The following is a 27,998-nucleotide window of genomic DNA, read 5'->3' as shown; positions in this document are numbered from 1 at the left end:
TAAATTATTTGTTAATAAACAAAATACACCCAAAATATATTTTTCTATTGATAGATTGTCTGTAAATTGTATCGTTGTTAACTTCGTGTCGAAGCTCGGCCAATAAAATTTAAACTCTAGATAATGGCTATTCGTAATTCGTAGACCAATCGGACCAATCCGGTGTCTCTATTTTAAATCAACGACGCCTTTTAACGAACTGTCATTCAGTTTGATTTTGATTATTAAAGTAACGTCTTTGCTGGCGTTTATATTTAAAACAGTTTTGGGTTTTTTACTTCTGTATCTGCGTTTTCGGTCTAGTGCGGATAATAAATATTTATTATAATAGAATATGTCCAGCAAAATTCCAAAATCCAGTTTTAAACCAGTGTTTGGCAGTAGAGCATTGGGAACTATAGCTGAAAATGGTGCTAATCGTCCAAAGGAGGCCCCAGCATCCTTTTCGCGTGTATTTTCAGTTCCAGGTCTAAGACGAAGGTCGAAATCTGTAACAGATTTGCGTAGTGTTATTAGTCAACCACTTACAGATTTTCGGGCATTAAGATCACAAAATTTGTTGAAAAAGGATGTCCAGAATGAAAATAAACACAATGGAACTTCCAAGGCAACTTTTCGAAATCCAACTAAAAGTACCACCTCTAAAACCGTTACTGGTGCTAAAAGAGCAAATCCTGCTGGGGTAATGCACGACGATGGACCACCTAAACCTAAAGTTGCCAGAAAAATACCAGATTGGGATTATAAAGGCAGGTTTCATCAGTTAAATGAGAAATATACCCAAGCACAAGAATCAATAAAAACAATGAAGGAAAAGATTAGTGGTAAGTATTCTTTAATATATTGGTGTGTAATTTATATTAATGTCATGATGTTAAAGGATTTGAATACATCGAAAATAGTTACGAAACAACACGAAAAGAGGCAGAAGAACTTGCTCAAGCTAAGGCTGCTCTTGTGGAAAAATGCGAGACCTTGACATTGGAAAATGCAAATTTGAGAGTTCGGGTTGAGAAGATACAAACTGATTTAAATTTATTGGAAACCAGCCATAAAACTTTGGAGGAAAAAGCAACAGCTCTCGAAGAAAGTAATGTAAAATTGACAGATGAGAAAGAGAAGAATACCAAAGATATAATAAGACTGACAGGTTTGAATATTTTTTAATAGTAATTGAAATGTTTTATAACTTTCTTTTAAAGGGTCCTTAAATGAATTAACAGAATTTCATGACAACTTAAAAAAAGAACATGCTGAACTTTCTCATAATCACAAAGAACTGCAAGAAAAGTACAAACTCTTTTGTGAAGAGAATAAAGATTTACTTAAGGCCTTATCGACTTCTGAAAAGAAAGTAAAAAAATTAGAGGCTGAAAGTGAAGCCCAAAACAATGAATTACAGCATCTTCAAGCTGAAAGACGAAGATTACATAATGTTATTCAAGATTTAAAAGGTTTTGTCTCCAAAATATGCAAAAGAGTACAATTATTACTGTAACATTTTTAGGAAATATTCGAGTTTTTTGTCGAGTTAGACCACCCATCAGTTCAGCAGAAATAGATCTGTTACAATGTTCCATAACTTTTGTCGATAACAATGGATTGGATATAAGGAAATCTAGGGAGAGTGTGAGTCAAATAACAGGAAAGCCACAAGAGACCAAAGGTGAATTTACATTTGACAGAGTATTTTCTACCGAAAGTACACAGGAAGAAGTTAGTGCTTGCACTTAATTACTTTGTAATAATTAATAATGTATTTTATGTTAAGGTTTTTGAAGATTTAGCTCAGTTAGTGCAATCAGCTTTGGATGGTTATAATGTGTGTGTATTTGCATATGGTCAAACAGGTTCAGGGAAAACATACACGATGCAGGGTGGAAATGGATCACCAGGCATGATTCCCAGGACGATAGACCTTATTTTTAAGAACATTGAAGAACTTAACAAATCAGGATGGAAGTACAATGTCCAGGTAAAGTATGGCCTTTAAGTCATTTTAACTTTTTAATAGTAATTCTTCATTGTGAGTTGCAAGTGATATTCAGTTTATCACACAGGGGAAATTTTTTGCCTTTCATTAAACATACTATATACAGGGTGGGTCTGGCAATAGTGCGTCGGGCATCTGTAGCTTCTAGAATAAAAAACTTGGGAATTTTGTTTAAGTGCAAACATAAAGTATGTACTAGGATGTATTTTAGGAAAATATTTTAACTTCTGCAGGATGGATCAAAGACGTGTGACTGGATCGATCATGATTTTTTTTTAAATGGAACACCCTGTATATATTGCATTTTCGACTTCCTTTAGGGTCACTTTATATAATCCTAAGATAGCAGTAAATACATTTCAATAGTCTCAGAGATATTTATAAATAAATAAACGGTAAAATACGACAGAAAAATCATTGGGTGGCTTTTACAAAAATTTACTGTAGGAAAATGCATATACAAATGCAATATGAAATATAAAACCGCGAATATCTGCGATACCGTTAAAAACTTTGGAATACGTTAAATACAAAAAATGTTCATTTTTTAATTCTCCATCTGCTAAATAAATCATATACAGGGTGTTCCATTTAAAAAAAAGAAGAAAACATATTTTATATTTTATATTATTAGGTAGTTTGGCATTGAATTTTGAACACCCTGTATGCTTTAAGATTACAATATTTATAGCAAATTTAGTACGGACCATCTGAAGTAAATACTTAATACTGTTTTGATTTCAGGACAGTTCTTGTATTTTTAGTAATTTTTTTAGGAAAGGCTGAAAAATATATATTTTTTATTTATTTATATCTCTGAAACTATTGAAATATATTTACTCATATCTTACGATTATGTAAAGTGATCTGAAAAGAAGCCAAAAAATGCAATGATATACAGGGTGTTCCATTTAAAAAAATCATCCTGATCCACTCACACTTTTTTGAGCTACCTTGTAGAAGTTAAAATATTTTCCTGAAATACATCGTAGTACATACTTTAGTGGTGCTCTTAAACAAAATTACCAAGTTTATTTTATTTTAGGAGCTACAGATGCGCGATGAATTTTTGCCGGACCCTGTATAATAGTGTCAGTTATAATAAAATTATATAAGAGTTTCTTGCCTTGAACTGCTAATATAGAAATTAATTCCACACTGTGTTCGTCATAATGTGGATCAACCTGCTCTCACTACCGGTTTCGGTGCCCTACCCCATCATCAGTGTCAGTTATTAGTATTCAATCAAGTCAATTGTATTTATTGAATTAAGATTTTCTATGAAATTTTAATTCAATAAATATTTATGATCCAATAAAAAAAAGATAATAATTTACTTAACCATAGATGTATTTATTTAATTTTCAAAGTATTATCAGAGTAAGTAAATCGACATTATTATATAAAGTTATAAATATGAAGGAAATATTTTACTAGGAAAATAAATGAAACTAAATGTATTTTTTTAATAATTTAGACTTTAATTTTTAATTACATTGTTTTATTGTTTGTATATACGACCAGTTAGTTGACAGACAGAGAGACAAAATAAAAAGTGGCATACAGTGTTGCCGGTTTCTGTTAGACAGTTGTTTAAGAATCTATTACAGGTGTAGTAAAATGAGTAACTAATTGTGGAAAATAAAGTTTCAACTTTAGATACAACATTTTTCGTAAACACCTACTTGTGCAGTTTGAAATTTTGATGCTATATCCGGCAATACCGCATAGAAGAAATGTATCAACCTAACTTTTATCTCTTTATAATACGTTTGATTGTTCATGGTACACATTAAAATCTAGACCACGCAGTTTTTGATAACTAGATGGGTATACAGGGTGGTGACAATTTCGATGCTCAACATTGGCATCTCAGAAACTACGAGAGATACGAATTCGGTTAAATGGGACAAAACTTGCGCAATTAGAAGTTTGACAAACACATGTGGAGAAAACCCCGGTATCTTGATTAGTTTCGGATTTATGTAAAAAAAAATGAAAATAATGCATTTATTTTAAATGAGAATATCTTCAGAACTATTGTATCTATTGCAACGTAAGTTGGTAGTTTTATATTTTTGACCCCGGCCAATTAAATGCCATTTACAGAAAATTTCTAAGCCTTCTAGATTTCGCACAACAACAGTCAAGTTTTTGTTTTCTTATGGCCGCCATTTTGAATTTTTATCGTATTAGATAGATCAAAAAATAATATATACCGTGGTACCTAATTTTTATTCATTATTATGTAAATTGACTAAAAAAATTAGATTTTTTAAAAATTGGCTTAAAAGATCAAGTCTGCCTTGGAAATCCACTTGACACTTTATATGACAGCAAGTTAATTTTGGTTAACTCTATTAAGTATCAGATCTGGACACAAAAAATTATACTAAATAGTGTAAAGTGTATTAACAGTCAACAATATGTTCACAAGTGAGGAAACACGAGATATGTATGATGTTTACTTAAACAATAGAAATTCCGATATGGCATACGCAAGTTATAGAACATTGTATCCTGAATGGACACAGCCTCATCGCACTATTTTCGCAAAGATTTCAAGAAATTTAGCAGTTGCTGGTAGCTTTAGAAAACAAGAGGGCACTATTTTAAAAAAGCTTATGATATTAATGTACCAGCTTAGAATGAAATAAATCCGCAAAGTTCTAGTCGTAAAATAAGTCGCAAGTGTTGTGTAAGATTAGTATAGATTATTTTTTGCTCTATCTAATAAGATAAAAATTCAAAATGGCGGCCATAAGAAAACAAAAACTTGACTGTTGTGCGAAATCTAGAAGGCTTAGAAATTTTCTGAAAACGGCATTTAATTGGCCGGGGTCAAAAATATAAAACTACCAATTTACGTTGCAATAGATACAATAGGTCTGAGGATATTCTCATTTAAAATAAACGCATTATTTTCATTTTTTTGACATAAATCCGAAACTAATCTAAGATACCGGGGTTTTCTTCCTAGGTGTTTGTCAAACTTCTAATTACGCAACTTTTGTCCCATTTAACCGAATTCGTATCTCTTGTAGTTTCTGAGATGCCAATGTTGAGCATCGAAATTGTCACCACCCTATATAATTAATAATTATGTGTGCTGAAATGAACTAATAATATATTCAAATTATAGGTAATATTGAGCAATTTCAAGGCAATTTTGATTTTCTGTTATTAAACATGATCCATTTGCCAGATATTTGAATCTAAAATGTTGCTATGTTGCCAACACTTTATTGGCTAATTCGTATCGATCTTTACAACACTTATTTACGATTAATATTTTTAACATACTAGGCGAGTTTCTTGGAGATTTATAACGAGAATATACGGGATCTGCTAAATATAAACAATTCGCAAAAGCTCGAAATCTATCACAACGAAGGCAAAGGCACCACAGTGACAAACTTAACTATTCAACCTATGGACTCGGCTGTAGAATTGAAACAGTACATGACGCTAGCACATAGGAATAGAGCTACTGCTGCAACAGATTTCAATGAGCATAGTAGCAGGTCTCATGCTGTAACCAAAATTTATTTAGAAGGTATTGTGTAATTTTTGAAAAAAAAAAGATTAAGGAAGGAGTATAACCCTATCCGTGTATTTATGCATGGGCGACGAAATCGACATTATAGGTCCCCATCCTTCAAGCCCCGTTCTCAGAACAGCGACTGTCGCCAGCGACACGTCAAGAGGACCAATGAGATTTGTACAAAATTCAAACAGCTGTCAATTTTAAATTTAGTACAGCTCCCATTGGTCGTTTGAAGTGTCAATCAGTGTCGCTGTCGACACGACGCAGTTCTGAGAAGCTTTAGCCCCGTTCTCAGAACAGCGACTGTCGCCAGCGACACGTCAAGAGGACCAATGAGATTTGTACAAAATTCAAACAGCTGTCAATTTTAAATTTAGTACAGCTCCCATTGGTCGTTTGAAGTGTCAATCAGTGTCGCTGTCGACACGACGCAGTTCTGAGAACGGGGCTTCAAGTCCCGTTCTCAGAACTGCGACTGTCGCCAGCGATACTTCAAAAGCACCAATGAGATTTGTACAAAATTCAAACAACTGTCAATTTTAAATTTAGTACAGTTCTCATTGGTTGTTTGAAATGTCAAACTGTGTCGCCCGCGACACGACGTCGTTCTGAGAACGGGGCTTCACAGTCCTGTTTGACGTTTCAATTGAAACATTTGACGTTTTGTGGATTTGTTTGTCTTTACTGACCTCATTTTATATTATTTAGTCTACAATCGGTTTTGTTTAGAGCTAGTACATCTAGAATGTAATTTTCTATCCAATAAAGTAAAAAAAAATACCGATAGTATAATTATACAGGGTGTTTCAAAAAACATGTGCCATATCTCGTGGGGAGATTCCTCATGTAAAAATAAGATTTATTTTTCATATCAACATAGGCCCGATTCTGCTGTTTCGTAGCTACATGGTGTTAAAATCTTAATAATCTCTCGATTTATTATAATTTTCACTTTTACTGATTCCAATGAAATGATGGTAAAAATTACTATAAGTGCTACATATTTTAATGCTAAAAAAGTGCCGATAAATTCATCAGGGTCGTGCATATGGGTTATCACTGGAATATTTTTCAAAAAAAAACTTGTGCGCCACTGGCTTTTTTTTTTGATATCAAAATCATGTAGTAAATACAAAAAATGCCAATTAAAAGTTATCTCTAGATATTTTGTCGAATTCGGTCTCCTTGATGAGATAAATTTAATTTTATTAATCACAATTAATAAAATTAAAATAATAAAATTTATAAATCATATATTTTACCTAATTTATTATTAAATATTATTACTATTACTTATAATTACTATTAGTCCAACCTACAGCAATTTTAAATAAAAAAGTAATGATATTTAAGATAATTAGAAAACACCTAGTTTCGAAAGTTTTAACATCCTGTAACTCCAAAACTAATATTCAGGTACCAACCAAACAACAGCTTTGTTCAGAACGGCAGTGAACAAAGTAATATGGATCAATGTGATAGCCAAAATCCAAAGAGGATAGGCACTGTAAGAAGAAGAACTCCAAAACCAGGGTTGGAAAACATCATGATTTTTTAAAAAAAAACAAAAAAATCATTTTTTTTTATTTAAATCAGATTTTTTTGATTTTAATAGAAAACATTGTTTAAATCGGATTTCCAAATAATTAGGACTTATTTCCAATTAAAGTACTATCCTAAACGGCTAAATCTTCATAATTCTGCCGATAACATTAACAATTCTACGAGGCGTGTCATATTTCCACATCGGTCACCAATATATTCCGCAAAAAAGTCGCTCGCTTAAATCAAAAGGCTTTTTTGTCAAACGTCACAAAAGTATTCATTTTTGTCATTTTAACGCCTAGGCATAAAACTAAAACGTTTTTATACCCAAGCACAAAAGTACAAAATATATTATTAAACTGATATTAAGTGTAAAATTGAACGAGTGTACAAATTGTTGCTCGATATAATATAATTACTTACAAATTATTACTTTTTATATTATTTCCAACATTTGAAATTGATTAAAAATTATTTGTAATGTTTGATGTAGATTATTATTTACAATTATTTTTCGATTTATTAAAAGTACGATTTATTAAAAGTTATAATAGCAAGTGTAACATTTTATTTGATGATATATACATACATACATAAATACATACCTACATACATGATGATATAGGGTATACCTGTCTGCCATAGAAAGTTTTCTAGGACACATTTTTATAACTTTTACAGTTATTTTTCGATTTATTACTAAGTTTTAGAAAAGTTGATTTTTTTTTATTTAAATCACATGATTAAAATAAAAAAATCACTTGACTTAAATCAAGATTTAAATCATGATTAATTTGATTTAAATCATGCCAACCCTGTCCAAAACTATGCATTTCCATACCCATGTTTATAGGAACTTTTTTCATATTTTTTGATGAGGAATCAATGAGTATTTATTAAAAACTTTCGCAAGTTAATGATATTAATTTTTTTAAAGGTTTCTTCACTATTTCGCTAACAAGAAAAAAAAAAAGTCAGTGGCGTACATGCTTTTTTTAGAAAATATTCTAGTGATAACCCATATGCACGTCCCTGGTGAATATGTCGACACTTTTTTAGTTTTAAAATATGTTTCATTTATTGTAACTTTTACCCTCAAAATTTCATTCAAATCGCTAAAAGTATTGGGAAGAAAATTATAATACATAAATCGAAAAAATATTAAGAATTTTACACCCTGTAGCTTCGAAACAAAGCAAAATCGGACCTATGTTGGTATGAAAAATAAATTTTATTTTTACGTGAGGAATCTCCCCACGAGAGATGACACATGTTTTTTGAAACGCTCTGTATATTCTACAATCGGTTTTATTCTGAGCAAAACCTAAGCTCTAAGCTAGTAAATCTAGAATGACATTTTTTATCAAATAAAGTAAAAAATACCGATGGTGCCATTTAAAAATCAAAAGTTGTGGTCATTTCCGGTGAAACAGGAAGTGACCGAATGTAATTGAATACGTCACTTGAGTCCTGATTTATGTTATACCGTGCTGGCAACTGTTACTTTTGGGTCGGCATTTACATGTGTGGAAGTAAATCGCATAGGGATCTTATTAATTCGGAGTGAGAGAAATGCGACCGACCAACGCGACGCGCGACGGTGTGCTGTTGCGGCGTTGCCGATACGCCTTTCCCTATTAAGTAAAGTAAAATCACGATCGCAAACCGCTTATTTTTAAATGGCTTTTTTTTCAAGAGATAACTAGGTAAAATCATTAGACATGTTTCTGAGCATCTGAAATGGAATTATAAGGATATCGTTAGGGTGTCATTTTTTTTATAATGAGAAAACGTCAGTAATCGCGATAATTTAAAAACTCAACTTTTTAACACATAACAGGCCATAACTCAATAACCGCTTTAGATATTGAAACTTTTTTTTCAAGATCGGATATTTTACAAAATGTTTACATAAGAAAAATTCGATAAGGTTGTTTTTTCTATTCAAAAATTGTAAACAATCCATCCATTTACTTTTAGAGCATAGCAATTTTCAGCAATCGTGTAATTGTCTAATTCATAAAAGATTTTCACATACTGTCTACAAAGAAAATACAGCAGAAATATTAACAAAGTTCTTGAAAAAACTACAATCTATTATTTCTAATAGATTTCGAGATATCGATTTTTGAATTCAGAGTTCTAATAGCGCGACCACTATCGAACACCCACTCAATTCCACTTATTTTTACCAAAAATGCAAGTCTTTCTAGCTTGCACTTAAAAAAATTCAAGCTATAGGGAAAATTACAACGATTCGTTAATAAATGAACAAATTAAGTATCACGAGACGTAATTAAATCGTGAAGTTGAACGCATGACGTACACCTTTCCCTAGAATGGGTCGATTGGGTCGACCGGTCAACTGCGACAAATCTGCTATATCCCCTTCCACGTTTCTTAGCGATGTGCACAGTTTCTCGGTTTATTTCATATGTTTGGCAACGTGTTTACTGTCCTCTTCTTGTTCAGTACATTATAAACGCATTGTACTCTTCTTACATACGGAAATCTCGACCCAAGACTAACCTTTGCCAGCCCTTAGTATACTAACATACCAAATCTCGTTTTTTCTGAAAAATGATAAAAGTTATAGGATTGAGTTAGTGGTAGAGTACGTACAAAAATAAGAAATAAAAAAAGTGGCAAAATATATTGATTCTTCAAAAAAAAACAATTCTTTAGTGTATTTATATTTTAACAATTTTAAAAACAGTTGATTGCCGCTGATAAACAGTAATGGAAAGTCAGCCATCCATTCGCGATCACACTAATTTTGTTGATATACTCCTTCCTTAGTATTTTCTTTTGAATGGTTAAATTATTAAAGTGTTTTTTATATAAACCCTGGGTTATTAGGGACATTGGAGGACCAAAACATTGTGCTGAAAGGATCAATAAACTTGGTAGATCTGGCTGGATCAGAGAGTGCAAAGACAACAGTCAACGATGAACGATTGACCGAAACAAAGAACATTAATAGAAGTTTGGCTACTTTAGGCGATGTTATTTCGGCACTGTACTGCAAATCGAAACATATCCCATATAGGTAAGACATACAGGAAACTGTAGGGCCAAGTGGTTTAAAAATAAGACACGCTATATTTAGGTAAAATATGTGACATTTAAATAAAATTACTGAAAACTTATTTCAGTCAGTTTTCTTGTTAGGAATATTTAACAAGAATTGTGAGATTATCTCCATAATTTGTTTAATCTTTGTGTGATGAATTGTAGAAAAACTGAAATTACAAATCCATTGTCTCGTTTTGAGGTTTAAAATATTTTAACAGACTACCAAACGTTTAATTTTTTTTTTTTAATTTAAAGTCCTGTTCACAAAACATCCCCCTTTATAACTTCATATGTCATGTTAAGAAATGAAAGTAAATAAATAAGCGCCTCTAGTGTTTGTTCGTGTACTAAAAATGTCAATGCCTGTATATATTTTTAATATATTTTTTAAATTTACATTTTTTTAATTGTATAGTAATATATTACATTTAAATGGAATATATTACATAACAATTAGGTATGTTAATTACAGGCCTCTGTACAGGCTTGTTTTCTAACATTTTTTAAATAAAACAAATTATAAAATTTCAATATAGTATATTTGTCATAGGTATGAACAAAGTAAAATATAAAATGGACCAACGCTTACTTACATTGCAATAAAACTGCCGCTTTTAGTTTTTCAATGCAAACGCAATATTTCTTTTTCACAAATAAAAATATCCAACAACACTAAAATCACTGAAACTTCCGCTGCCGACAACGAAAACTGAAAAATATAACAGCACTTTTTGTTTTGAACCTGCATATCAAAATTACGCAGTACCATTATGTTTTTGTTTTTGAAATAATATAAAATATAATAGAAATGTCTAATTACTAATTATAACTTGTGAATTTTGATATTTTAACAATTTCTGACAATAACTAAACTTTTTGTTATCAAGATGATATTTTAGACGGCAACTGACATAAATATAATATGTCATATTTTAATTTTAAATATGTATGTAATATCATTTAAATTAATAAAATGCAACTTTATACTAAGAAAACATTTATACATTCACAAAATACAACAATATCTAATAATATAGTTTGGAAACAATGAAAATTAAATTAAAATTAAAAAAAGTTAAGCGCGACCCCCTGTGTCAAAATTAGTTGATTAAATTTTCGCAGTTTTTACACCATTTCGTGACTTGTGGCGCCTCTAGTATTTGTTCGCACGGTTAGTCTTTTACTCTCGTTTATGGTCATTAAAGAAAAAATTCTAAAGGGGTATGTTTTGTGGTCCTGTTCGTATGAAAGCTAGTTTTTTGGAGGGGTATATTTGACACCCACAGGTGTAATAATAAGACAATGGTACAGGTACCAACCAAACAAATATATGGAAAAAAAGATCTCAAAAAGACTGCAAAGCAATATATGCAATTAAAGCTTTCATATTGATAAATCAAAACTGTACTTACTGAGATAAATAATGATTTAAAGAAAGACGTTGATTTATAATTACCACTCTCAAGTTTGCAAGGCGGGTCTTCTAGGGCTTTTGAATATTAATTTGCTCTTGTAATAGACTGACAAATATTTAGTTCATTAACTGGTGTAATTATTGTATATTAATATTTTAATAGTCTAGATATTTTAATGTCACTTATTAACTACATATTTTTCTTTATTTTTAATTTAATATAATTGTTTTACACTTTCAGAGTATAAATGTTTTGCGACGGTGTAATTATACTGTATTTTGAATAGAATGATATCCAGGTGTTCTTTATTAGTTTACCACCAAATGCTTTTTATAGGAACAAATACTTTTGTATTTAAATGGTTGTAACTAAGAAAAAAAACTAAAAGTTTTGAAAAATGTCTCATTTTTATATCACTTGACCTTATGCTCACAACAATTAAAATTCTCATAAAAAATGCTCATTTGTTGCAAATATTTTGATATAATGATTGGTAAATTATTGTAGGAATTCGAAATTGACCTATTTGCTTCAATCCTCCTTGGGTGGCAACTCTAAAACTCTGATGGTGGTGAACGTGGCGCCATTCGAAGAATGCTTTAATGAAAGTATTAGTTCTTTACGATTTGCGGCCAAAGTTAAAGAGGTGAAGACTGGTTCGAAGAGAAACAAAATGGCCCTATCCCAACCTGCAATGAAGTTTTAGTAACAAAGTCGAAGTAAGTACTCTTTGTTCACCGATTGTTTAACGTCATAATATACCCTACTGATAACGCTCGGCTTTGAGTCCCTTTTTTGCATATGTAAGAAGAGTACAATGCATTTATAATGTACTGAACATAAACAGATACCACCGTATATACGACGCCGTATATACGGCGTCGTATAAATTTGCTACCTGCAATGTATGTAGAAAATTCGCTCGGCTTTTTATCGAGCTCGTTCATGATCTAGCGATGTCGGGTATTTCAATAATCGAGTACTCGAGCGAATTTTTCCCATCACTAAACATTATGAACTGATCTCAGGCGCACCCTAAAATGCATATTTGACAATAATAATTATTGTTAATTATTATTATTGATGATGACGTAACGCTGAACGATCGTTGAACAATGTATATTTAGTGTATAATGTGATTTTAACTGTCAAAATACGTGAATTAAAGGTCAAAGAAACTGGGACTTACTTCAAAGTTCACGCTTACTGTCACTTTTGTAAGGCATTCTGTGAATAGAAGGTATTTGTATTTACCTGAAAATATGAATCAGTTAACTTGATATGGTGCTTTTAGTGAATCACCCTGTATATTGTTGTACGTTATTTTCTTGTGTTCTTATATATTTTTTATTTTCAGGTAAAATGGACAGAACATCTATTATAGAACTATTATAGCTTTAATATATTCTCTTTTAATTCTATGTTCGTGCATGCTGAGTTATGTAAAGCAATATGTAGAATTTTGTACTAATTCCTTATATGTAACCAATTGTTTTAACTAAATTTTTTATTTTAATTCATAACATGTATTTCGATTAATCTATTGATTAATTGTTTTATTTTAAATGTGTATAACATATGGACTTCTACAAAATAATCGCTCAGAGCCAGAGTTTTATTTTTTTACCCACTCTTGTTTTTGAATACTAATGGCTGGCAAAAGTTAGTCTTGGGTCAATATTTCCGTATGTAAGAAGAGTACAATGCGTTTATAATGTATTGAACAGTGAGAAGAACAGTAAAACAACGTTGCCAAATAATGAAATAAACCGAGAAACTCGGCATATTGCTAAGAGACATGGAAGGGGATATAGATTCGTCGCGGTCGACCCAATCAGTACTTAAAATTCTAAGGACGGGTTTACAGGGTGTCCCACTAAGAATAGCTCTCGGCTGTATCTCGGAAAGTATTAGTCGTAGGGCTTGCGAAAAAAAAATATTTGTAACTAAAGAGATCATGAGAAATTGCTGGAAATTATTTTCAAGTTTGTAGAACGGCCGCTAGAGAGCGTATAACTACTGTGGAAAATAACAAAATATAATTTTTAAGAAATTTTGCCTAGATACGATGTACAATAAATATTAGTTTCATAATGTTTAGTAAATTTTGGATCTTTTTTTGTTAGAATAATTTTCCCCTATCTGCAAAAAAAGGGGGGAAGGTTAAATCTGTTTTTATTTAAATGTTAATAACTCCGGACTGGATGATCGGAATCCAACAAATGAGAGCTCGTTTAAAAGAGCGTTTCTTACTCTATATTATACCACATAAACAATAAAAATAAGCTTTTGAACGTAGACGCTAGGGGGCATTTCTTACAATTTAACAAACATTGCGCGTTTTTTTTTAAAATTAAATGCGATAGTTTATATGTAATTTTAACTGACAGTAAAGAGTAATAAAAGCTTAAAAAGTCAGCGAACACCGCAACTTGGTATCTTTTTCAAAAAGTTATTAGCAAAATTACCTACTGTAAGCTTGTTATAAAAATAAGGTAATTAAGGGCTTATTTTTTCGTATTTATTATAACCTTCGGTTTGAAAGAGGATATCAAAATGCGGTTTTTGCTGACTTTTTAAGCTTTTATTACTCTTTACTATCAGCTAAAATTACATGTACTATCGCATTTAATTTTTTTGAAAAAACGCGAATTGTTTGTTAAATTGTAAGACAGCGCCCCCCTAGCGTCTACATTCAAAAGTTTATTATTATTGTTTATTCGGTTTGGTTTGGTTGTTGAATTCCGTTCATCCCTACCACTTGTGGCAGATAGGAAAAAATGGTTCTAACAAAAAATATTCAAAATTTACTGAAGATTATTAATCTATTGTTTATAGTACCCGTTATCTATGCAAAATTCTGTAAAAAATTCTTTTTCTTAATTTTTTTATAGCAGCGGCCGTTCTACAAACTTGAAAATAAGTAAGTAAAGTAGTGGGACACCCTGTACATCATGCGGTCAGCTTCACGATTTAATTATGTTTCGTGATACTTTACTTGATTTATTTATTAACGAGCCGTTGTAATTTTCCGTATAGCTTGTAAATTTTTAACTGCAAGTTTGAAACACTTGCATTTTTGTTAAAAACAAGGGGAAATGAGTTGGTGTTCGACAGTGGTGGCGCTATTAGAACTCTGAATTCAAAAATCGATATCTCGAAATCCATTAGAAATAATTGATTGTAGTTTTTTTTAAACTTTCTTAATATTATTGCTATATTTTTTTTGCAGACAGTATGTGAAAATCTTTATTAATAAAAAAGTTACACGATTGCTGAAAATTGCTATGCACTAAAAGTAACTGGATGGATTTTTTAAAAATTTTGAATGGAAAAAGGCCTATCGAATTTTTCTCATTTAAACATCTTGTAAAAGACCCGACCTTCAAAGTAAAAAGTTTCAATATCTAAAGTGGTTCTTGAGTTATCGCGTGTTATGTGTTAAAAAGTTGAGTTTTTAAATTATCGCGATTACTGACGCTTTCTCGTTATAAAAAAATGGACACCTTAACGATATTCTTATAATTCCATTTCAGATGCTCAGAAACATATCTAATAGACTGAGAGCTGGCTACATAAAAAACCTTATCATCGTTACATGGCTAATTTTTTGTGTGAAGTATCCGTTTGTGTAGCCATTATGAAATAGTCATGTCTGCCAGCGCGATCCCGGGACTTAAAGCGGGGGCGGCCAATCGAAAGGGTGAAATTTGGACACTAAAATTATTCTAAGATACACGAGTTATAATTGCGAAAATAGCTTTTATTTATTATTAAGAAACGTGGAAAATTGTTGGTAGGCATTTTTCTAGTCGTTAAAATGCCGACAGACAACGCAAAAGAGGCATGAAATTTTAAAAATTATCTCAAAAATTATTATAAAATGAAATTTGAAGAATGAAAAAAAAAAAATATGGCATATATGCATGCCGATTGGTGGAATGTCATATTTATTTATTTTAAAAGCCGTATGCAAAAGGACAAACAAAAAAATCGTGGCTCAATCAGCGGTAGACAGTTATAAAAAATGCGATATTACTCTACAGGGTGAATCTTGAATAAGTGCAAATATTTTCAGAGTTGGTAGATCTCGATAAAAGAAACATATTTTCTTTTTACCCTTTTCCAAATAAGTCCAAAATAACAAAAAAAATTGATTTATTTTTAAATAATAAATTTATTTTTAATAAATTTTTAAATAATTTTGTGAGACGCCTGTTTTTTTCTGTACTTGCATCCATTATTTTAGTGTCGTAGCCATAGAGTAAAGCCGTAAGCATGATAGGTTAAGAAATAATTATACCGTTGGTAAATTTGCGGTGAACAGGCAGTTCTATAAAGTTTTCTAAAATATACAGGAAAATTTAAAAATAATGCACGATTTTCTACATCTTTTTTTGCGAAAAAAGACTCATAGACGTGTTCCTTGGGGTCGAAAATATCACCCTTAAAAGTATTTTCACTTATTTAAAACTCACCCTGTATAAGCGTTTTCAGGAAACGCCGGCCGCGTTATGAGTCAGATACAAATAGTGAGACAGAATAGTAAATGTATGATATCTGTTTTGAAATAATAAAAAAATATATTTGTAATATAATCGTATACATGATTTATCTATACTTAAATGGATGAGGCGGCGAGCGTTCCCTGAAAGGGCTAGAGTAAGATCGCGCTTTTGATAACTGTCTACAGCTGATTTAGCCACGATATTTTTGTCTGCCCTTTTGCATACGGCTTTTAAAATAAATAAATGTGACATTCCACCAATCGGCCTGCATGTATGCCATATTTTTTTTTATTCTTCAAATTTAATTTTATAATAATTTTCGAGATAATTTTTAAAATTTCATGCCTCTTTTGCGTTGTCTGTCAGCATTTTAGCGACCAGAAAAATGTCTGCCAAGAATTTTCCACGTTTCTTTATAATAAATAAAAGCTATTTTCGCACTTATAACTCGTGTACCTTATAATATTTTTAGTGTCCAAATTTCACCCTTTCGATTGGCTTTAAGCCCCGGGATCGCGCTGGCAGACATGACTATTTCATAATGGCTACACAAAAGGATACTTCACGCAAAAAATTAGCCATGTAACGATGATAATTTTTTTTTATGTAGCCAGCTCTTAGACTATAATGATTTTATCTAGTTATCTGTTCGAAAAAAAGTCTTTTAAAAATAAGCGGTTTACGATCGTGATTTTACTTTACTTGATAGAGAAAGGCGTACCGGAGAAATGTGGCAACGCCGCAACAGCACACCGTCGCATTTATCTCACTCCGACTTAATAAGTCCCTATGCGATTTACTTATTATATTACTGCTTGAGTTGCCAGCACGGTATGTATAAAGTTTTTCTGAGAAAAATAAAACTTCTATTTAGTTCGATAATTTATTTATTATACATTTACTTTACCATCTAGACTTTATAATACAATTAAACATTAATTTAAATGCAACAAATAATATCGAATATATAAAATATTTCTTTATTAAAACAAGTTATATGACACAAGGTTTTTAACGTTACACAATAATCGAATCAAACGTTAATAGAGTATTAAGATTTGATTTTGTTTCTCTTGTATCCGATTAAAACTTTAGAAGTAATATATTTTTTAGATTTACATTTAAAGCCTATAATAATAACATTATTATAAGTATTTATTGTAACATCACATATAAGAAAATCTAATATTTCTAACAGTTATTTTATTAGCGTAAATTCGATCCTACCTTTTTAAATACATACGTTTATTTCATAAAGTAAACCTTAAAGATACATTTTTTTACAAAAATATAAATATTTTAAAAGTAAGTCGCTTAAATAAATGTAGGTGTCAACAATGAGTTTTATGAAAAGAATTAAAATGTTAAAGTATGGGTGTGTTGACTTTTCGTGTATGACTTGAAAATAACAATTGATGAAAGGCGTCATATATTTTTCATATAACCTGTCATTGATGTTTATATTAGCTTTATGACGTTAAAATCTAAACGACATATGAAAAATTATACGACTGTCATCGATCGTCATTTCAAAGTTAAATGACGTCTTTTTTTCAATCATTCGGTATTTTAGTCGTTTTTATACAGCTACGTTCCGATTCATGACTCTGTTGAGATCTTTATATTTCTCAAAGTACATGGGTGTATGTCTGGTTACATAACAAAGATGGATGTATCTTAATTTTAATAGATCCAAACTATGATTCAAAATTTTAGCATCTGATTTCACGAAAAATAGTAAATAATACACGAATATTATTTAATATATAAATATTTTATATGTATAACATTTATTTTTAGCATAAATAATAAATTTTATATGAAGACAATGTCAATAATTTTTGATACCAAGTTGTTGGTTTAGTGATTTTTAATTTACTTGTTTTGAGGATTGTATACAGGCGAGAAAAAAGTTAAAGTTCTGCCTACTCAAGTATTACAAAGATTTTTTTTTCAATTAATACACTATTTCTTGTCAATGTTTAAAAATGGATTTTGAAACATTCAAAGATTTACCATATACGACCGAAAAAAAACAGTGTCCAGTTAGCTTCTAAATTAAAAAAGAGGAATATATTTCTAGGCCAACTTGTCACCATTTTTTTTTTCGATCGTAGGGTATTTTCATAACTAGTGTCTATAGCTGTACAGGATCAATGATATATAATTTCACAAAAATCGAAATATTTACAAATGCATATTTTTTATTCCATGCTATTTTATCAGGGCTAATTATAAACTTATAATTTAGTGGAAATATTGTCTATTAGTTGTTCCGAATTGGATGTTGCCAATTTTACTAATGCTCAGGTTAAAATTAGCAATAATATTTCACATATGCCTCGTATATTCCACTTGTGTTACTTTGATAAAACTGGGTCACATGCTATAATAATCCAAAGTTAAATAATAACAAATATACAGTACATGTAAAGAGAAATGAGATTATTTAAATAAGAATTAAAATTTTGAGTAATTGAAATGTTTATTCAGTTCTAAGAGATCAATCATACATATCTGCGATTTTTTTATAATTTGACTATCATAACATTATAGGTTATGCACACATAACACTGGTTGAAATTGTTTGATTTTTTGAATAGTAAACTGTTTATTAAATTAAACACTATTTATATAATATAGAATTACCTTGATCAACTTCTTGATAATATTCTCAAAATAATAATTGTTACAATTAATAATAATTAAAATGATATTTTTTGAATTACTAGGTATACATCTGCTATAAAAGTGTGGTTTTTGGGTTTTTAACTTTTTTTTCTTTAATTTTGGAGTAAAATTTTATAATTAAATTATATAAGTTTGGATGGTCTTATCTGAAATTTTCTCAAAATACATTTTATTTTTCATTAAAATTAATATTACATGACAGGTGTTGAAATTCTTTCTATGTCACTCTTAATAAATAAAGCGAACAACACATGTACACACTTCTATTATACAGGGTCGCTGTTATGTATGGAAACAGTCGATTATTCCGATTAGGTAAAATATAGGAGGTCGCGCAAAAAGTTAAATACAAAAGTTAGAGGATTTTAAAATTTCTATAAGCAATTAATAAATTTAAGTATACAGGGTCGGTCTTAAAGTCGTGGCACATCAGTTTTAATTTTTTTAAATAGAACCCCCTGTATATTATTGCATATTTCAATTCTTCCTTCAATTCTAAGCAAAAATCGAAATAGACATAATGTACCTCAAACCAACCGTTTCCGAGTTATTGACTTTTGAACATATCACTTAAACAATTTAATGTAATACACAATGTACATAAATTGAAAAATTGAATAAATGTTAAACGAAAATTTTGTAATTTCCAGACTTAATATAATCTCATTTTATACATCTGTAAATGCTAACTTGAGAACTAATGTCAAATATTATTAAGTATCACAGTTTCAGCAGAATGGCATCGTTAAATGAAACTGAACATCTCTCCAAAAAAATCCTTCATGGGTATTTCGCCACTGCACTGCGAGAAAATCTACAAATAAAATAGTTATTTTTTGTAAACACTTCTGCGTTAAACCTAAACGGGACACTGCTTGTCAGAAGTTATGTTTACAGTTATACAAATTTGCCTAACAAATAAAAAAATGCTTAACGTTTCGGAAAGTTTATCTCTTTCCGTCGTCGGAAGCAAAAAAATACAAAGAATATAGAAAAAAACTATTTAAAATATTTAAATTCAACTATTCGAGAACACTTTATTGTTTTAAAACAGATACGTCTACAAGAAACCGTTGACGTTCTGTTAAAATGACATTATAAAAAAAACAAATATAACTGAACTTATCGAAATTAATTAAATCGAATTGTTTAAGTGATAGTTTCAAAAGTCAATAACTCGGAAACGGTTGGTTTGAGGTACATTGTTTGTATCTCGATTTTTGCTTAGAATTGAAGGAACAATTGAAATATGCAATAATATACAGGGGGTTCTATTTAAAAAAAAAACTTTGATGTGCCACGACTTTATGACCGACCCTGTATACTTAAATTTATTACTCGCAAATAGATATTTAAAAATCCTATAACTTTTTTATTTAACTTTTCGGTATCTCCTATATTTTACATAATAGTCGACCGGTTCCATACATAACAGCGACCCTGTATGGTACTGCGAAAGTTTGAAATAAGAGAATGTCAACATTCACTGGCCAATGTCGACACACAACAAACGAGTTGGTGAAAGACCAAACATTATTAAATTTATAAAAAATTCGGACTTTCGCCGGGGTAAATAATGTGGATGAACACAAATGAGCTCTAGGGAAGTTAGAAACTATCGGTTATAACTGCAAGCGGATATTAAGAAAATGTTACAATTCACTTTTGATGCTCGCGCAACTATCTGTGTATTTATAATTCTCATTTCTCTTTTTGTTGTTTAAACCATGAATAATATTAGTTTATTAGTGTCCATACAATCTCATCCCCACTACCCTTACCAATCAATCAAACCGATAGAAACATACTGTCGTTATTCACATACAGGTAGGTTTATTTACAGTTCTGCATGATCGAGACAATCGGGTTGGTAGTAGAACCCGTCGCTGTACCTTTTCGGGAACACGTGGTCGTAGTACTTGTCGTTTTCGGGCTGCAGAGGCCTCGGTCTCGTTTTGCCCCGCTTCCCCGATCTTCTCTTGTACTTGTTCTCCAGGGGCAGACTGCTGTTGCCACCCACCGCCAGCGTCGACGCGTACGACCAGTTGTCGTTAGGGCCGGGCATTTCGTATCGACTGAAACTTCGATACTTGTTCGATCGGGGCGGCTGGTATCGATCCAGATCCACGGCCAACTCGAGACGGTCGTTTTGTTTTGTGGTGGTGGTTGTTGTTGTGGTTGTAGTGGGGGTAGGGTAACGTTGATGGGATGTTTCTCCTAAACTACTTCTACCATTGAATGTGTGTGTGGTGGGGAGATGATGCTACATATATTTACAGGGGCGTTAGTTTTACTGGTGTTAGTTTTTTATTTTTTTTGGTTATTGTGGGGGGTAGTTTGGGATATATTATTTTTGTAAATTGAAGATAAAAAATAGAGAAAACTACAATATTGGTTGCTTTAAAGAATTATCTAATTAAAAATAACTTTAAAAGTGCTTATATTTATACTTTTTCTCCATTTTTTATCTCAAACATATTCAAATTATAATTAAGCGGGTTGGGTATATATTATTCGCAACCCGACATTTTTGACATACATTACACTTTATTTTTACAATATTTCTTATAATATCTAACATGGTGAAGTGCTACAGTATCATTCTTTTTTCAAAGCTTTTCTATTTGATTGAAATATTGCTAGTAATAATTAGTGTATTACTGTGATACAATCTTCTACACAATATAACATGAAAATGAAGACAAATGTTATTTAAAACCAAAGATATATTTTGACTTAAACTAATTGAAATTAATTTTATGATGTAATTTTGTATACTTGAAAAGTTTTTAAGTTTCGAGATGTATTTTATATTAATATATTTCCTTTATTAGACATTATTTTTTTGTAAGGCAGATACCTATGAACATCCTGTATTCGATAAATTCAGCAATTTTAGATTCTGAAGTAACATATAATGGTAACAAAGAACTTCATTTACCAAACTAATAAAGTGTATAATAATTTTTGATAGTTTACAAGATGTAGTCAGAGGTAGAAGATATAGATTTTTTTAGAAGAAAATGGTTATCATCGATGGTAAAATGATGACTACATCTATACTAATGTGCTCTAAATACAAGTATTTTTGTTAGATGGGTCTTATATCAGTTTTTGTCTAAACCTTTACGTATAATTGTATGATCGAAAAAAAAAACGGCGTCAAAGATGGCTGGGGAATGACATTAGCTGATAATTTTGGTGAGGTCAATCTCTAGACACTATTTCCTTAAAATTGACATAAAACCTGTCAAAAGTTAACATTGATTATAGAAGGATTAAGAAAGGATAGAACATTTCCAGACAAGCAAATCTATTTCCAGAAAAATATTTTTTATACTTATTATTTTTTTACACCAGTTAAAAATCATTTTTACTCAGTATAAAAATAATTACAACCATCTTAAGGTCAACTGGTAGTAAGCGCCATTAAAAAATAAAGAAGAGTAAGCGTTAAGTAGTCTAGGGCTTGACTTCGCCAAAATTATCATTGATTGTCATTGCTCAGCCGTCTTTGACGCCTTTTTTTTCGATCGCATGGTATTTGTTACTTTCTTTACTATTTACTATCTTTTTTGTAGTTTGTTATCTATATGTAAATTTTATCATTAAATTTCGTTTAAAAAAGGAGACTTTTATGTAGAAGAGAATTTTTTTAAGAACTTGACCACATTATGTCAGTTTGAAGAAAGTGGTTATCGTATATTGTTGAGTTATGATCAACCAATCTACAAAATATCTCAATATTAACACGAAGCGTAAATGACTAAAACTTACCTCCACTTTTAAGTTACAGTTTTTTTGAATTCAATTTATGTTGATATAAGTGTGTAGTTGTTTTTACTTTTTGATGGAGATTGTTTTGTATTTAGCTCTAAGTTGTTTCTGCTGACAACTTAAACAAACAAGGTATTATTATTTATTTCTCAAAAAAATATATAATTAAGAAGAAAAAGTATCTACTATTTACTTGTGATGGAAAGTGCTTGAGATTTTTTTATCATTAAAAATATTAATTAGTATTTTTTTTGTGAGAGCTAGGTTAATTTTTACTTTACGTTTAAATTGATATTGATATTGAAACAAATTAAAATTTATCAGTAAATTCGGTCATTTCCTACTGGACCAAGAACTTTTGAAACAATAAGCTTTGAGGTTAGGAACGATACCGTAGCTCCCATTTCAAGATGGCGGATGAGATAGTGACGTGTCGTGTCGAGTTTTGTCGAAGCGCGATCGGCGATCGTTCGGGGAAGGTCCGGAGCTAGGCAGGGCCGGCCTGAGGACCCTTAATCCGGCCGCCGGTTTTAAAATCATGTGAGGTGGTGGTGGTTTGAGAAAGTGCTCAGGACGGGGGTCTGTGTGAAAAGAAAGTCGTGTGTCAGTGTCGCAGAGGACGAGAGATCGAGATACAGAGCGAGACAAAAAGTGCGATATACAGTGTCGGGAAAAAAGCGTAAGATGTATGAGAAAATTTTGTATAAAATTTGTATCATCTAAATTACCTCTCAGTGTACTAAAAAGAGTATAAGCACTAGATTAACTGGTGATACAATTTTTTATGTGACCGGAACAAAATTTTTCTCATACTTCTGTCAATTTTGAAGCGGTTCATTGAAAACCAACAAATTCTTATTGGCTTCGACAATATTGAACACTCTGTACTCTATAAATTCGTGACATTGCCGCTTGTGTTATTATGTACAAGTTTCCGACTAATCAATTGAATATTCGATGCTGTGGACTAAGTTTCGAAAGTATTTATTAGACTATTATCATACTGACAATAATTCAGAATCACTATTTAACGAAAATTTAGAAGAAAATATGTATTTTTTACAAATTTTTAATAGATAAATATTAATTTTTTATTTAATATTGTAGTCCAGGAGGCAGTGAACTTTTTTGTACTTATTTTGCCAGTGGTTGAATATATAAAAGTATGTTCGGATGGTGATATTCAATGAAAATTTGTGAATCAGGCTAACATTTTCTGATGGGTTCACTAGATAAAAATAAAAAAAGTCCACTTATTTTCTCAGTTATAAATATTTGACATTTATTAAAGTGAATCATTTTATTAAAGGAAATAACGGTCTGGCACATCCCAAGTGGAGGAAAGTCAGCCTGGCTGAAAATATGCGGATGCAAAAATTTGACAGATATTTGAAATCCGTAACTCTGATTTTCCCTTGCTAGAAATTTAACGTATCATTTCATACTATCATAAACTATAATCAAAAGCAAGTCTGGCTGATTTACGAAATTGACAAATGTGTCTGGCAGCATCGGCATCTTAAAAACTGCAAAAATTACAACATTTTTGCTTTTATTTTCCCGGATTTGAAAATGTGTCACATGATACTATAATTTATATGATACTATGGTTCTATAAATACTATAATTTCATAGAAAACTCCGCCTGACTTACAAATCAGGTAGTTAAATAAGGAGAGGAAGCGGCATTGTATAACTGAAGCGTTGGACAAGTCTTGCAAGGCTTTTGGGATGTTCCACATTGACCAAACTATATTTGCAGCTGTAATTATAATATAAACTATCATCCGACAAATTTTTAGGACTGCGAAAATAAGGGCAATGGTTTCACTATTTTTTGTCCAATTTTTCATTTGCAAGATTTATCACCCATGCTCGCAGATTAGCCAGACTATATTTTTTACTTAACTGCATCAACGTCTCTCACTAATAGAATTATTTTTATCTCTGGAAAAAAAGTGCAGTATATTTGTACTTTCTCCGCATTTTCCGCCTCAAGCCATCGGAAAATCCCTTGCCCCCTACATATATATGAAATTTGCTTTCAATAACATACCAAATCATTCTATCGGTGTTTTCTGATTGGGAAAATAAATGCCGAAAATCTTCACTACCTCCTGGACTATTGGAATCACCCCTATAACGTTTTATTTTTTCAGATAAAAAACGGAATTTGGTATGTTTGTATATGACATAAATCAGGAATGATTGACGTATTCAATTAGTTTCGGTTGTTTCTTGTTTCACAGGGATTGACTTCAACTTATGATTTTTAAATGGTACCCTCGGTATATTTTTACTTTATTGCATAGAATATAACAATCTGAATATAATGACATAATATCGTGAGTCAACTTTTGACATTTTCGCTTAAAAAATCTAGTATTTTAAATTTCAATCTAGAGTGCAATGGCTGTGGTCAGAACGACAATTTGACTCACAATACCAAGTATGTGGTACCAACTTCTTCATAAAGAATGCTTTATTTAAATATGTTAATGAGCCACCCCCGTTTCATTTGAAAAAAATCATTGATCAAATATATTTTTTCAAGGCTCCTTGATTAAAAATTAATGATTTTAACAAAGCCATGGCACCCAAGATTGTAATTTAAAACACAATTTTTTAAGCGCAAATGTCAAAAGTTGACATATGATATGTCATTCTATTCAGAATCTCATTTTCTATGAATAAAGTAAAAAATACTGAGGATGCGTGAAAAAAAATACAATCGAAAGTTGCAGTCACTTCCGGTGAAACAGGAAGTGACCGAAACTAATTGAATACGTCCATCCATACAGTTTTATGTCATGTACTAACTACAGGGTGATTCCTGTAAGTCGGTCATGCTTTCGAGGAATGATAGGGGACGTCGAAATATTAATTTTGATATAGCACACTATGGGTCGGAAAATAGTTTTTTAAAAGTCGAAGGTATCGTTATAAAATTTCATTATAGGAATCTACCTAACAGAGACACTTTAAATGTAAAAAGAAGCGGTTTTAGTTTCAACCAGTGGCGTAGATGTGATACGCATCGGGTAATTTTTTCAAAAAAATAGTACGCCACTGATAAAAATAAAAATTTCGGAGTTTTTTTATTTACTCGGTTTATTTCCAAGAAAAAATGTCTCTTGCAACTTTCTCCTATCTAACACCATTTTGTCACAATTTAAAAAAAATATTTTTTTAATGGGAATCTTAAATACAGCGAATTATTATTTCTAGAGGGCAGAAACACATGTGCATCGTTAGCTCCCTTCATCTTGGGTAATTTTAGTACTTTTTACTATTAGCTCTAAATAAATTTTTAAAAAATTACAAATTTAAACTTTTTTTATTGTTAATAATAAAATTCGTAGTTTTAAGGTAGTTATAATAATTCGCATATTTAAGGTTCTCATTAAAAAAATATTTATTTTTAAATTGTGACAAAATGGTTAGATAGAAGAAAGTTGCAAGAGACATTTTTTCTTGGAAATAAACCGAGTAAATAAAAAAACTCCGAAATTTTTATTTTTATCAGTGGCGTACTATTTTTTTTTGAAAATATTACCCGATGCGTATCACAGCTACGCCACTCGTTGAAACTAAAACCTGCTCTTTTTACATTTAAAGTGTCTCTGTTAAGCAGACTCCTATAATAAATTTTATAACGATGCCTTCAACTGTTAAAAAACTATTAAAGAATATCTTTAATTTTTCAAAAACTTTAACACCTTGTATCTTGCGTAAGAGGCATTTCCGACCCATAGTGTGCTAGATCAAAATTAATATTTCGACGTCCCCTATCATTCCTCGAAAGCATGACCGACTTACAGGAATCACCCTGTATAAATAAAAAAGTTATAGGGGTGAGCCACTTTTGAAAAACACCCAGTATATTATAAGCGAGTTTCAAGTTTATAAAATAGAAACAATGGAATGGTGGTCTGTGTAACGATTTTGATGTCATAGGTAGTGTTGGGCAGAATCGTCTTTTTTGAGAATCGAGTACTGTGTATTCGAGAACTATCAAGGATCGAATACTTTTCCGAGTACCGAATACTCGAATACAAAACTAACGTCAAGCCAGATTGCAGTGCTTGCCTGATCGTTATTCATAGAAAAGAGATATACTGATCGTTATTAATCATGACACAAAGAAAACAAGGTATGATCGATAGCGGCTCCAATTTCATTCAGTTTGCGCATATCATCTGTGACGTCACTAAGCCATATAAAAAAATCCATATTGTTCAATTGCCACCCGTGATTGCAACTAATAAAAAAATACATAAAATAGGGAAGAATTAGGACATAACCACTAAAGTTATGTCAAATCCTCATAATATATTTGGTCAAATCATTGAGGTTGGCATTTGAAAAGCTAAAGGCGTGAACTCGTAATCGCAAAAATCGAGTTTCGAATTTACTGGTGACCGAAAATTTCAGACTCGGACACAAAAGTAGTAACGCGTGTCATATTTACTTTAAATTTTTAATACTTGTTGGTATTCGAGTACCGGATCGCGAGTACTCGAGTTCAACGAGTACTTTGAAGAATCGAGTAAGTATTCGATTCTTATACTCGAGTACCCCATCACTAGTCATAGGTTACTAAATAGTTATTGATTATATTTAAAATCGTATTTTAATTCTTTTTCTAATATCACAAACTCGGTCCACAGCTTGATAGAAATGAAGCACGGTCCAGTTTACTTCCGCATCATTTCTCCATAATATAAAGGTCTTCCAAATCGACTTTTTTCATACTACGAAAGCAGTCGAATTTTTACCCTACTTTGGGGCCGTTTTTCAAAATGCTGCGGTTCCCATTATACAACTCCCAACTCCAACTCTTTATTAAATTTTCGCGACCCGATTCATTTCTCTCACCAGGAGCGGGCGGTGAAATTTTAAGTAAGGGGACATTTATATATTTATTATTACAAATAGGTAGGTTTAAGAAAAATTAATAATAACCATCTATCAAAGAGTGAAAACGAAATTATATTACCACGCGTTTTGATTTTTAGAACTTTCAACTGTATTTTGGAACGGATTAATCATTTGAGAACAAACAAAATTTTGAATAAAGATTTTTGTTTCTGAAAATGTTAATAATAAAAAAGTTTTAGTTTAAATACCAATGTTTAGATAAATCTTTCTCAAGGAATATGATTGAAATGAGGATACCTTTGTTATAGAATTGATAATTTTGATATTTTTAGCCTTACAAATACAGGGTCCGGCAATAGTGCGTCAGGCATCTGTAGCTCCTAGAATAAAAAACTTAGAAATTTTGTTTCAGTGCAAACCTAAAGTATGTACTAGGATGCATTTTAGGGAAACATTTTAACTTCTATAGGGTGGCCCAAAAATGTGAGTGGATCGGGATGATTTTTTTTAAACGGAACACCCTGTATAGTATTGCATTTTTGGCTTACTTTCAGATCACTTTACAT

At 31.1% G+C, this 27,998-nt stretch overlaps 2 protein-coding genes across 3 annotated transcripts in view; one reads left to right on the top strand and one right to left on the bottom strand.

Annotated features, from left to right (window-relative positions):
* Window positions 1-192: 192 nt before the first annotated feature.
* LOC115887729 (carboxy-terminal kinesin 2) lies at window positions 193-13,161 on the top strand. The gene is made up of 9 exons (XM_030907205.1): window positions 193-824; window positions 881-1,150; window positions 1,203-1,454; window positions 1,508-1,716; window positions 1,772-1,975; window positions 5,300-5,549; window positions 9,945-10,134; window positions 12,083-12,294; window positions 12,933-13,161. Exons 1-8 carry the CDS (start codon window positions 335-337, stop codon window positions 12,279-12,281), a joined length of 2,064 nt encoding a protein of 687 aa, XP_030763065.1. The 5' UTR covers window positions 193-334; the 3' UTR covers window positions 12,282-12,294; window positions 12,933-13,161.
* Window positions 13,162-20,461: 7,300 nt separating this feature from the next.
* LOC115887727 (hemicentin-1) overlaps window positions 20,462-27,998 on the bottom strand; it is a 691,696-nt gene continuing 684,159 nt past the window's right edge. The window contains exon 12 of one of the 2 annotated variants that reach the window (XM_030907200.1): window positions 20,462-21,037. In XM_030907200.1, the coding sequence (XP_030763060.1) occupies window positions 20,612-21,037 (426 nt within the window). In that variant the 3' untranslated portion in view covers window positions 20,462-20,611. Of the gene's footprint in view, window positions 23,133-27,998 lie in introns of both variants that reach the window. The other variant, XM_030907201.1, reaches the window with a different exon arrangement.

The sequence above is a fragment of the Sitophilus oryzae genome, unplaced genomic scaffold, assembly GCF_002938485.1.
Source record: "Sitophilus oryzae breed Bouriz unplaced genomic scaffold, Soryzae_2.0 scaffold_614_pilon_pilon, whole genome shotgun sequence".
Lineage (NCBI taxonomy): Eukaryota > Metazoa > Arthropoda > Insecta > Coleoptera > Curculionidae > Sitophilus > Sitophilus oryzae.
Note: the sequence above shows the minus strand (reverse complement) of the source record. Positions and strands in the feature narration are given on the sequence as shown.

Excerpts from the sequence above, each read along its gene's own strand:
- LOC115887729 (XM_030907205.1), top strand. The coding sequence starts at position 335 with ATGTCCAGCAAAATTCCAAAATCCAGTTTTAAACCAGTGTTTGGCAGT. Across the intron at positions 825-880 it reads AATGAAGGAAAAGATTAGTG|GATTTGAATACATCGAAAAT; the intron begins GTAAGTATTCTT and ends ATGATGTTAAAG. Across the intron at positions 1,151-1,202 it reads AGATATAATAAGACTGACAG|GGTCCTTAAATGAATTAACA; the intron begins GTTTGAATATTT and ends TTTCTTTTAAAG.